The sequence below is a fragment of the Sorghum bicolor genome, chromosome 5 (genome assembly GCF_000003195.3).
Source record: "Sorghum bicolor cultivar BTx623 chromosome 5, Sorghum_bicolor_NCBIv3, whole genome shotgun sequence".
Lineage (NCBI taxonomy): Eukaryota > Viridiplantae > Streptophyta > Magnoliopsida > Poales > Poaceae > Sorghum > Sorghum bicolor.
This window is the reverse complement of record NC_012874.2, coordinates 53641732-53654315: the sequence shown is the minus strand read 5'-3', so window position 1 is coordinate 53654315 and position 12584 is coordinate 53641732. Positions and strand designations below refer to the sequence as shown.

Here is a 12584-nt window from a genome sequence, read left to right as displayed (position 1 = left end):
AGAGAAAGGAAGAAAAGGGCCCAAGGCCCGCCGAAGTCTTCCTGGACCGCAGACATAGAAATGGCCGACCGTCCTCACGATGATCCTGAATATATGGAAGATGCCATTCAAAATATGATCGACGACGGTAGTCAGTACTTTATTGATTACAACGAGATCATGCAAGGCAATCCGACTGAGCAACAAGAGGACAATGCCCCTGAGCAACAGGGCAATGCGTCTGAGCAACAACTTGTCGTGCAACAAGAAGGAAATACCGGCGAGGTATGTAAATGTAAATATATATAATGTATCTCTTACATTAGGTTTTAGACTTACTTGGTTATTAATTTAGTATTTTTGTTTCTATATCTACGTGTAGCCTTCTGGATCGACCTCTACAGGGAGAAGCGTACCTCCACGAGGGCCAAAGAAGCCATTGGAGGGCCGCTATGTAATCATCGAGTTTAAGATAGCTACAGGCAGACCACTTGGTGAACATGCAAATAAATATGTTAGTCACAGTGGATACCTTGTGAGAGATCAAATACCGATCAGTGCTCGTGAATGGTGAGAGAAGCGAGGTGCTCCTGAAATTAGTTTTGTCTCTGATCGTGACAAGGAGTTAGTTTGGAAAGCCGTCACGGACGTTTTCACCTTCGACACCAACGATGAAGAGTTGAAGGTGTGAATTTATGACTGGACTATGAAGAAGATGGCGGTACTGTTCCAGAATTGGAAGAAGTCTTTGTACAATAAATTTGTCAAGAAAAACGAGACTCCAAATTTCAACCTCAAGCAATATGTAAAGCTGAGGGCCTTCTGGGAAGACTTCGTGCAGTACAAAACATCAAAATAGGGCGAGGAACCAACCATTAGAAACAAAGAGAATGCAAGTAAAAAGACATACCACCATCATATGGGATCAGGTGGTTATAAGAGTGCTGTTCCTATGTGGGACCGAATAGAACAGGAGATGCTTGCTAGGGGGGTCACACCCGAGACAATAGCAAAGAATTGGAGCGAGCGCTCCAAACATTGGTTCTACGGTCATGGGGGAAGCATGGACCCAGACACCAGGGCGCCAGTTTGGGGCCAAGAAATCTCTAGAGTAGCAGAGAGACTGGTCCGTGTACGAGAGGCGGTTCAGTCTGGTGAGTTCAGGCCTAACAGGGAGAAGGATGAACTCACCTATGCGCTTGAAAATCCTGAGCACGGTGGGCGTACGAGAGGCTATGGGGCAGTTCCGTGGCTGCAATCATTCCAAGTTGATCAAGATACCTACAGAAGCCGCCAGAGAAAGAAGGATGAGGAGGCAGAGCGGATCCGCCACCTGGAAGCTTTTGTTCTGTAGTCAGAAGAACGCGAGAAAGCTCGTGAAGAAGGGATGCAGGCGGAGATTCAAAGGCAAGTGCAAGCAGCACTTAGTCAAATGACGAAGGGCAAGGTACATCACAGCTTGAGGTCAACGTTAGCCGCCCAGGCCAGTTGAAAAGCAGCTGCGCATCCACGGAAGTACCAACCATTCAGGATGACACGAAGCTACACTTCGCCGTGGATGATGTCACAGAGGCTTTTACTACCTGTGAGCTGCATGTACTAGATGGAAATGCAACGAAAAAGGTGGCTATCGCTGTTGTCAACCCTATCGACCGAACGAGAACTCCAAGAATCCATAATCGACCAGTACCTGGTGGATATGCTAGCGTCTCAGTTGATAGGGTTGAGAAAGATTGTGGCAATGTGCTTGTAGAAATAGAAGGGGGAGACAGAGAGAAGACCTTAGGTGAAGCTGAGAAGACGTTTATTTGTTGGCGCAAGCGCTTCATAATTATTCCTCACCATAGGTTTGTGCGTGATTTTACTTTTTATATTATTTATTATGTATTGAATTTAAAAAAAGTTTGCTCATAAAACTTGTAATTGTTTTCTTTGTAGGGACTCCTCCAACCTAACTCCAGTTCTCTCCCCAGCGCATCATAGTGCTGTGGGCGGTGACAATGCTGGATCTCCTTCAACACCTGCGGCGGCCACACCGACCCCGCCACCGCCTCCACCATGGTCTCCACCTCCTCCACCGAAGTCTCCGACTCCTCCACCGCGTTCTCCAACACCGAAAAGATCGGCCCCACCACCTCCACCGCCTGCACCGCCCTCTCCAAACAGTACACGGTCGGTCCCATCGCCTCCAAAGCGAGGTAGTCAGAAGCGGTCCGCCCAAGAACGACCGAAGTCATCGGTCACACCTCCAAAGAAGGCTGCCTCAGCAAAGAGAGCTAAGACACCAGAAAAATTACCTTACGAAAAGAGTGAAGAGGAGGTAATTGCTGCATCTAAAGCTGAGGTGAAACAATTTTTTTCATAAATTGAAGGAGGATAGAAAAAAGCGGCTAAACCCAGAAAAGCCGTACTTTTATGTAAAGCCATCGAAACTAAGGCAGAAGGTGGCGGACCAGCAAAAGAAGCAACGCGAAGCTCAGAAAAAGCCAGCACTTTCGGACTATGAGCGGTTTCTGGTCAAGTCTTCACAGCCTAGAAAGAGAGTAGGAAAGGGGGTCCCACAGCTCTGAGAAGTATCAAAACCGGTGCCCCTTTGATTGTGCCAAATCAATACGGCTCAAATGAAGACTTGATGCCAAAGAAATCCTTAGCAGTGTGTGAGCTAGACTCGCTTGAGCGTTACTTTGGACAGAGTGGTTTAAATATGGAAGAAATTGCCGCCATTATTGGATGCCAAACATTTGAAAAAGCTGAGGTAGTTGATCCATAGAGGGCAAGATATGAACCGGGCAAGAGTCTATTCGACCCTCAGCGTTTACATGAGCTCGGCACACAAATGTTTGCAATAAACAAATGGTGCATTGAGGCGTCTAAAAGGAGAGAAAATTGGATTTCTGTTCGTATTAGACAACATCACTACTTCCGTGGAGATGACCTCATATACGTGCAGTTAGAAGAATTGCACCAATTATGTCACCTCGACGCTCTCGACAAATCTCTTGTCAGCTGCTTTTGTCTGTAAGTATTTCTTTCTTTTTATTATACTTCCAACTTCTTTAATTACATGTATATAATCCTTACACACTTAAGATTTGTATGTATATATGCAGGCACCAAATGAGAGAGCTCAGAATCAGAAATGACAATAGTATTGAGTTCGTTGACCCTTATATTATTTTCAAGGCTCCGCAGGCAGTGTGGACAGCAGCTCATGAGACAGAAGTCTGCACCAATCTTATGAGGTTCTTTGTGAACCAAAAAGAAAAATAAAAAATACTCTTCCCCTTCAACTTCGAGTGAGTTATATAGTTATTAAGTGCATGCATATTTTATTTTACTTATTATTACTCGAGACAAGTTTTATATAGTTATATATAGGCCTGACTATATATATGTGTGTAAACAGCTTTAACTGGATACTCATGGTCATTGAAATTCCTAAGAACCAGTTGATAATCTTTGACTGAATGAGAAAACCACAAGAAAATTATCAACAAATGGTAAACATTATTCAAAGGTACGTAATGTCGATCTCAGATAGAAGAATATCATAATATGACTCTGTAATTATTAGTTCACGATCCACAATGGCTGTGTGTAGGGTTTGGGAAAGATTTATTGACCGTGAACATCTCAGTGGATGTAAAGCGCCGCTTAACATAATTCATCCACAAGTAAGTTTTACTAGCTAGCAAACTTTCGCTAACTTGTAGCCTTCTTATTGTCGTGGTCGTGAATATTATATATATATATATATATATATATATCGTATAGTGGTGTTTAAGACAAGAAGGGGGGAACAATCTATGTGCATATTATTACGTGTGCAAATTCATGATGGCACAAGTATCAAACACCCACAGAGACGCTCAGAGTACGTTACATGTCTCTTTTCATTATCACCTAAGTTATATTGAATAACTTAGATAACTAATACCTTTTTTATTTATTTCAAATTAAAGACGGAATGGTTGAGGGAAAAGGTCATACAAAAAGACCAAATCAAAGCTATCCAAGAGACGATAGCAGGATTTCTCTGCGAGCAAGTGATCAATCCAAACGACGAGTTTCACTTCAACGGCAATGAAACTCTTATTCGAAACAATGATGATCATTTGTATGGTTTGTAGACATTGGGAGAAAAAACTCTATGTATGTGTCACGAATTTTGTACATATAAAACTATATATATATAAAAAGCTTTTTACATATCTATTTAATTTTTGATTTGGCCTATTTATTTTATTATAGGCAAAGCTTAATTATAAAGCTAAGCCTATAATTTTCATTTATATATGCTTAATATACGTGTAATATAAATATATTATTGTATCAGCAAAAACATGTATTGAAAAACCTATTATTATTATATAAAAACAATAAACAGAACCGAAGAAGTGAACAATAAAAAAACCCTTTAACACCGGTTGGTAATACCAAACCGGTGTTAAAGGGTCCTGCAACGTGGCAGCTCTGTCAGGATCCTACCAACCGGTGTTAAAGGGGAGGGCTTTAACCCGGGTTCTCCGAACCGGGATTAAAGGATGGGCCTTTAGTCCCGGAAGGGCAGCACCGGCTCGAGAACCGGGGCAACAGGCACTTCCCGACCGGTGCTAATACCCGAACGTGTGTTAGTGGCTGCAAGCCCCATTGCACTCTTCTCCGAGCAGATCCCGGCTGGCCGTGCTCCTCCAACCGGATCCAGGTGGCGGCGACCATAGGTGAGCAGGCTGGCCGTGCTCCTCCAATCGGATCCAGGTGGCGGCGACCATAGGTGAGCAGATCCAGGCATTCTCCATGCAGGGACCGGCCTCCTCCTCTGGCGTGGACCTCTCATGCGCGGCATGGTGTTGCCACCTGGTGCCTTCGGTGGTTAAACTTCATGTGAAAAAGAAGTTTTATTAATAAACCAAACCATGATAAAAAGAAGTGATATGTTGTATAATTTTTTGAATAAGATGAATGGTTAAACTTGATGTGAAAAAAGTCAAATGTCGGATTGAGTAGCATTTTATGTGATGGAGATCGTGCAGCAGATCTTCTATCTCCTCTCTGTATATACCTTAGAGCAACTTCAAGATACTCTCTAAATTCTTTCTAAATATTAGGTATAGAGATTTTTGTGAAAATTATCCTCCAACAACTTTTTCTAAATGGTTATGCAAATATATCCATCTTCTATTTTATATTTTTTGCTAGCTAAAAATATAAGATGAGCATGGCTCTCTAGAGTATGCACGAGAGATAGAAAATCTGTTGGAGAGTGAAGAAATATAGAAAGTGATTTTTATGGAAATAATTCCTAAACGATGATTTATAAAGTGAGATTTACAAAACCTCTTGGGGATGCTCTTAGAGATGTACACTAAAAAGAAGCATTATATCTCCTAAATAAAGGAGACAACCGACTCTGCATAATCCCTAAATGTAATAGAGTATAGGACATATTCGGAATAGAGTATATTCTGGCATTTGAGATGTGTCCCCAAATATAGTATATTCGTGGAACAAGAAAATAACATTTACTTAAATAAAGTTACAAAAGAGGAAAGTAATTGTGTGCATACCATATTTTTTATAAGAAAACTTAGATTGCACCCTTTAATCATGGCGATGGATCAGATTTCTCTTCGCTTGTTCGTTTTGCTAATAATCTATGATATTTTTTTTCTGATTTGTTGTAAAAGAAAAAGTAACTCACAGATTAGATAGATAAGCTCTAAGGAGTTAAGTGAGAGGTGCATATGTCTATTGCTCTCTCTCTTATTTTATCTTAAAATGGCCATGACGCACTGTATTGCAGACAGAAGGAGTATGTCTTTGTTGTGGTTTCAGATAAGTAAACGCAAATGTAATATAAAGGGATCGGGATAGACAACGGTAACGTAAACATGGTAAGCACTTCCTTGATTTGTTTGTTGATTATATCTCCAAAAGTCAACACAGAAAAGAAGCAGTGCATGCATTTGCCTGTTGCATGCATCTTGTCGTTTTGTGCTTCCTTTATTCACCTCGCGACCGCGAGAGCAAACAACAAGCGGAGGTTAACGAACGATAATTTCCTTTGTTTACCTCACCTCAGTCCTCAGATATCGGATAGCGTCGCGATGGCAGCGTTATCGCTTTTGTGAAGGGCCGTATCGGATAACGGCGTGATCCGATTACACCGAGCCTAAAACAAACAGCATGCAACGGGATCAGTTACCCTCCGCAAACAGATCATGTTACCAACGTCCGAACCAAACAACACCTATATTATTATAGTTATAGTATTATAAAGAGCGTATATATGATAAATTTTAGGTAATCTGGTGAAGCAGAACTCTGAAATTAATATGTTAAATTGATTTTAGGATACTCTTCTAAAATAATTTCTAGAAGCTACAATATAAAAGATCCGATGGAGATGCTCTTACTACACATTTACGCGTGATGCTCAAGTCTGGAATATGGTAGTCATGCCTATTAATGATTGCAAATTTTGTTCTGTCAACTTTATTTTTTCCATTTGATGACTCTAATTAAAGAGGAAAGGAATTAGTACACCTACCAGGACCCTATTTGGATGGACTAAGACTAGTTGTTATATATGGCTAAAAAGAAAATTAGCCAACTAGTTGTCAATTAGTTCACACCTATTTGGATCCTTAGCTAATTGTTAGCCCTTTTCTATTAGCCCTGTTATATTTATTGGCTTTGCAGACAAGTCTGACAGTTTGCTAAAACTCACTTAGCAAATTTATAGTTTTGCCAAGTCTCAAAATCAAATGCCAAGTGAAAAAAGAGGCCTTCTGCAACAGTTTGCTATTTGGGCTTGGCAAAAGAACTTGACATCTTAGAATTTTTGCCAAAATCACAAATTGAGCCTCTAACATATTGGCGAAACTAGTTGGCAAATTGGAATACACGTGATGCCAAGCGATGGAGGACTTGACATATTTGCCAAGTGAAGGAGGAATTTTGCCAAACTCATAAAATTGCCAAGTAGTTTTGCCACTTGTTGGAGGCTAGGATGCTAAGTACTTTTAGCAAATTGTTGGAGTTGCTCTAACTATTTGAGGCTTTGGCAAAACTTTAGCCCACGCATTGAGCTAAAGTTTAGCAAATAGTTGTTAGTCCAAAGGATCCAAACAGACCCTTCTATCATGTAGTATAGTGCATGTTTAGATTTTAGGATAGTTTAAGACAGAACACCAAAGACTCATATACCATCACCTTATGCCATAATGAAACATTATCATCAACAAGATTAATGATGAGCAGCTGATAAATGGTTATAACAATCTAATACCTATGAAACATATGCAACTATTTAATACAAAACAACATGTTGTCCCTCTGAAATCTCTTATATTTGAGTATAAATTTGGAGTGGTTGCATGTGCTATACTACATGACTAAGAGAATACATGAGACCACAATGACACAGAAGCATATATGCAACTTCGCGTGGCACTGGTACATAAATAATTTTTAGAGACACCTCCCTTTTCTAACAACAGCGGTTGACTTAGCACACCGTAACTAACCTTCGCAGGAAGCACTATAGCTATATAATCGTTGCTAGAAATTATTTTTTTTAGAGACGGTTCTATTAAGAAATCTGTCTCTAAAAATGTATTCATTTTTAGGGGCAGTTAAGAGAATCACCTCTGAAAATCGATTTCAGAGGAGATTGACTTAAGACAACTTCCCTTAAAAATGAGTGATTTTCAGAGGCGGTTGATTTAATAAAATCGCTGCTGAAAAACACTTATTTTTAGAGGAAATTATCTTAAGTCAACTACCTCTAAATATTGATTTTTAGAAGCAGTTGACTAAGTCAACAATCCTTAAAAACGGCACACAAATAGAATCATAAGTTTTTTAAATGGAGTCAGATAAAGATAAAATTTAAATCAAAGTTGTAGAGCTCGGCGAGATGTAAAATGTTGTAGTTGATAATTTTTGTTTGAGATTATTTAGGGTTCAAAATATCTAATTTAAGTCTCAGATTTTGAATTTCAAATGAACTTGGATGGAGAAATGTTCTTAGAGTTGTAGTGCTCGATGAGATTTAAAAATTACAGTTAAAAGTTTTCTCATTTAAGATTATTTATAAGCTAAAATATTGATTACCATATTCGTATACATTAGTACAAATAGACAGTATTACAGAATTAGGCACAATTAACTGCATGGTGCATTGGTAGGGGGAGGATCGCATGAGGGAGAGGTTCTGAGCATCAAAATTTTTTTCTTATTTTTATTAGCTGCTAAATATTTTTTTAAATAATTTTAAAATCATTTTCAAGGCATGGTTATCTTAAGCAAACCAATTTTTAGAGGTGGTTGCCTCTGAAAATTGATTTTTAGAGGCGATTTAAAAATAATTTATCTTCACAATCGTTGCAGCGGTTGGGCTGACCGCCCCTGAAAACCAATTTTACCCGTCTCTAAAGATGTTTTGTATAGTAGCATGTTTTTGAATTCTATTGGTTTCTTCAAAGATAGAATTAGAAATAAATCCATCTTTGCATCGATTAAGTAAGACAATAAAATATATATTTTTAAAATATTCATCAGAATCAAGGCAAATTATGTTGTTCAGGATTTCACCGATATACTACAACTAAAATGGCATGTCTTAATAGTGTGTTTGCAATATCGTATCAGAAACGCAAGAGCACGATTCAGGAAATCAATCAATAGAGGCATAATCTGCATCCAGCACTGCGTACAGGTACGATTACTTCCAGACAACAAATAAAATTAACGCGTGTATTGATCTCATACCTATTATCTCCTCCCTCCCATAACCAAGCAAAACCCTTCACTGGTTATCTTGGTTCTATAAAGTCCTACGGGACACCCATTCCGTTCACTGCTCCGTTCAATCAAGAACAAATCATCATAGAAAAAGAGCCAAAAAGACACGAAACCACTCAGATGGCAGCAGCTTCATCCATGGCTGCCAGGGCCGGCGTCCTGCTCCTCGTCGCCGCCGCCGTGACCTGCTGCTTCCATGCGCGCACGGGCAACGCGCAGCAGATTGGCGGCCGGTGTCAGCTGTCGGACATCAAGGTCACGCAGGAGAAGACGGGGAAGGTGGTGCAGGGGCACCCGGAGTACCGGGTGACCTTCGAGAACCAGTGCGAGTGCCCGGAGGACTACGTGGACGTGCACTGCAACCACCTGCCCAGCGTCGAGCCCATCGACAGCAGGCAGATCAAGGTAATGGATGAGCTCTGCATGCTCGCCACCACCCTCTTCAAGGGGTCCAAGATCTCCTTCACCTACGCCTGGTACAGGCAGCAGGACTTCACCGTCGTCAGCGCCACTTCGCGGTGTGGCCAGGGGCTGGGGGAGGTCCAAGCCTAGAGGCTGCCCCCATCAAGATTAGGTTTCTTGTTCTACCATTAAGATTTTTTTGTAATGTAATAAAATCGTCCTCTATTGGGTTGCACCTTTGCATACAAGGGATAGAACCATCCGGTTCGATCGAGTTGTAGAGCGCCGCTCAAAAAGAGTTGGCTGTGAAATCCAGGTCCAGAGGACCAAAGGTCCTGTTTATCTAGCTACATACTATTTACTCTAGCAGTTCTCTGAATTCATAAAGCTGTTGGATACCACCGATTGTGCTTGGTCTGATGTTCGTCTTCTTCAACAGCAGGCTCGTGATTCCGATCCATCTGTATTCGGTCTTCTCTAGGGGTTATAGCGACATTTGAACACGCTTACCACTATACCACAACCTATATAAAGCCATTATAGCGAACGATCATTGATCGCTACAACATTATAGCGACCGATGTATAAGTCGATCGCTGTAAGTGAGGTTACTATAAATCTGAGTGGGGTCGCTATAACATTATACCTTGTCGGTCGCTATAGACTTATAGCGACCCCACTCAGACATGTGTATTTCAAGCATGATATACTGTTGGAACGGATGAGTTTTCTACTTGTTTGACAAATAAAGTCTATATATGCAGACAACATGATTCGCAGGCTTGATTCAATTAGAAAAAAAGAACTTGTAATGCTGACAAGTGGAACTACAGTCATTCAAAGTTGCATCAGAAATTTAGAATGCAAATGACCAATATTATAACTGTAGCAACAGTCCATATATTCAGATAAAAGTTGGGCAAAATAAAGAGTAGTATCTTCTTGCTAGGCTTCCATAGTTGTGAAGATGAGTTATTTACTGACATGCATACTGGACCTTACAATGCAAAACAAAATTGGCAGTGTCATGGTGGTTTATAAGGCATAAAAATATCTTCTCCATCTGCATACTGCTAGGGGGGTTCTGGTTTAAGTGCCTAAAAGCAAAATAACAAGTGATAGCTTGCCAATACACCACAAATTGGATCCTTTTTTCCATGTAAATAAATAAAAAATTAGAGACATGTCAGTGTCAATCTTAATCTGGCCCAAATTGGCAATCAATTTTTCAAAAGGATAGGTGCATACTCTGACAATGCACCATGTCAACTTGTGTACATTGCAGTAAATAAAGTAGCTGGATGCAAAAGCAGGACAAAGTACTCTAGGTTGTTCGTTTGAAAGATAAATTCAGAATAGCATACCTGCTGAGCCGTTAGCTGATTTTGAAACCTACCTAACCATCGTCAAACACAAATATTATCTATTCAGAAACATATATCTATATTTGAAACAGATCTGAAGTTGGGACTTGGGAAGGAGAGAGGAGTGAAGGAAAAGAGTGCATCGATGGATCTGAGCTTGTCACCTATTTGTTGGTCACAGCTGCCTCTAGATCCGTGCATGGCGGTCTCAAAAATGGCCCCAAGGCGGCGGCCTCCTCGCGCGCGGCCCTCCAGCGGCTCAAGAAGCGCCTCCCTCACGTGGCCCCGAGCACCGGTCCTATAGAGCACGCAGTGGGGACGACAAGCTGGATAAGCGCACGATAGTGATGGTGGCCGCGGTGGCGGTGATGACCGCTGCAGTAGGGACGGTGGTTCTGGTGAGCTCACGCCGGTGGTGGATGCGAGCGGCATGGGTTGCTGAGTCCGTGAGGTGGGAGAGTGTGTGTGGCAGCGCTGCTGTAGTGTGTGGGTGCTGAAGATAGGGTTTGGGTATTTTGGGGGGTGGGATTTGTGTGTTACACTCTGACTTGTGGGCTATGTAAATTTTTATTAGCTTGAATGGGCTAGACTGCATGCATGAAAAATAAAAACAGGTTGTAGCGACCAATTGTTTGACCGTGACGTGTTTTTAGTGACCGATGGTCCGAGGTAAATATGTACCGACTGATGTACCATTGGTATGAGTAAAAATAGCGACAAATGGTGTGTTACAATTTTATACCTACCAATTGTTGGTCGTTATTATTATGTTTTAGCGGCCGTTATCCGACATTGTAGATTGGTTGTGGTATATATGATGCGCGATACGGGCAAAGGGGCGCTGCGAACAGGCAGCACAAATGGCCCGCATGCGATGTGGACGAAGATATGCGACACAAGAGACGAGCCACGAATGCCGCTTACACAAGGTGTAACTGATATGGTGATCTAGATCTAGATCTGACCTAATATTATTTTATAACGGCTAATGCTGCACGAGGACTGGACGTGACTAGACAGAGGGGAGAAAATGAGGATTGATAATGCTGCCCCCGGGAGCAGGGATTGATCCTCCCTAGTGAAGCGCGGCGAGGACAAAATGCGGTGCTTAGGTTGAAAACCTAGGTCTTTGATACCATGTTATAACTAAAAGGGAGGCCGAAATGGATTGATTCTACAGATGCCCAAATGACGACAATATATACAGTACATGAGGGAAACCGTAGAGTAGGAAGATTACACTAATGCCCTTTGGATATATTATACCTTAACATCATGATCGAGCCTAACACCAAAATTACGACTATATACCAATGCTACTATAATATGGTGATACGGGATAGCGGCGGATGGAGAGATTAACACAAATTAGAAAAGAACACAATCTAACCAGCAACAAGACCTTGACCTGAGACACAAACTCAATACAACGGATTCTGAAATTAAAATATGCAAGACTACGGTGCGGATGATTGTAGGACATGAAGTAAATATGACATTTGACTATGGGACAAAGCAAAATATTCAACTAAATTGACGGTATACCTGAGGCTTTGAATACCAAATAATGGGTAATGGGTACGGGTTCCCGATCTTCTATCAGGATCAAGATAAACAACGATTTGTTCGGAGAGCAACACACTAATCCGACTTTAGATCACAAAGCCCCGAACACTACAACCTTAGAACCACGTCTCCTCAGGTTATCGACCAACGCTGCACGGACAACCTCACCAAGAAGGCTAATCCCTGCCTACGAATCAAAGAACACAAGCAAGAACAAGAAAAAATGCAACCAAATATAGGTGTCAGCTACTGATTATATAGCCTAAAGGACATCTAAAGACCCCTCTTCATGTCCATAAGGTGCCCTAACATGCTACAAGGCCCAACGGCCCAAAACACGGCGACGCAGCACTGTGACAGATTTTGGACGTTAACCTATTTTGACAATTCCTGTTGACTCCGATGGAATTTGGGCCTCAAACCAAAACCATTGGGTTAGGTTATGAAATTATCTTTCCTTCCATA

At 41.3% G+C, this 12584-nt stretch overlaps 1 protein-coding gene across 1 annotated transcript; it reads left to right on the top strand.

Moving 5' to 3' along the window:
* On the top strand, nt 8741-11064 carry LOC8083101. Its single transcript, XM_021461762.1, has one exon. The coding sequence runs from the start codon at nt 8908-8910 to the stop codon at nt 9337-9339; it is 432 nt and encodes a 143-aa protein (XP_021317437.1). The 5' UTR covers nt 8741-8907; the 3' UTR covers nt 9340-11064.

Excerpts from the sequence above, each read along its gene's own strand:
- LOC8083101 (XM_021461762.1), top strand. The coding sequence starts at position 8,908 with ATGGCAGCAGCTTCATCCATGGCTGCCAGGGCCGGCGTCCTGCTCCTC.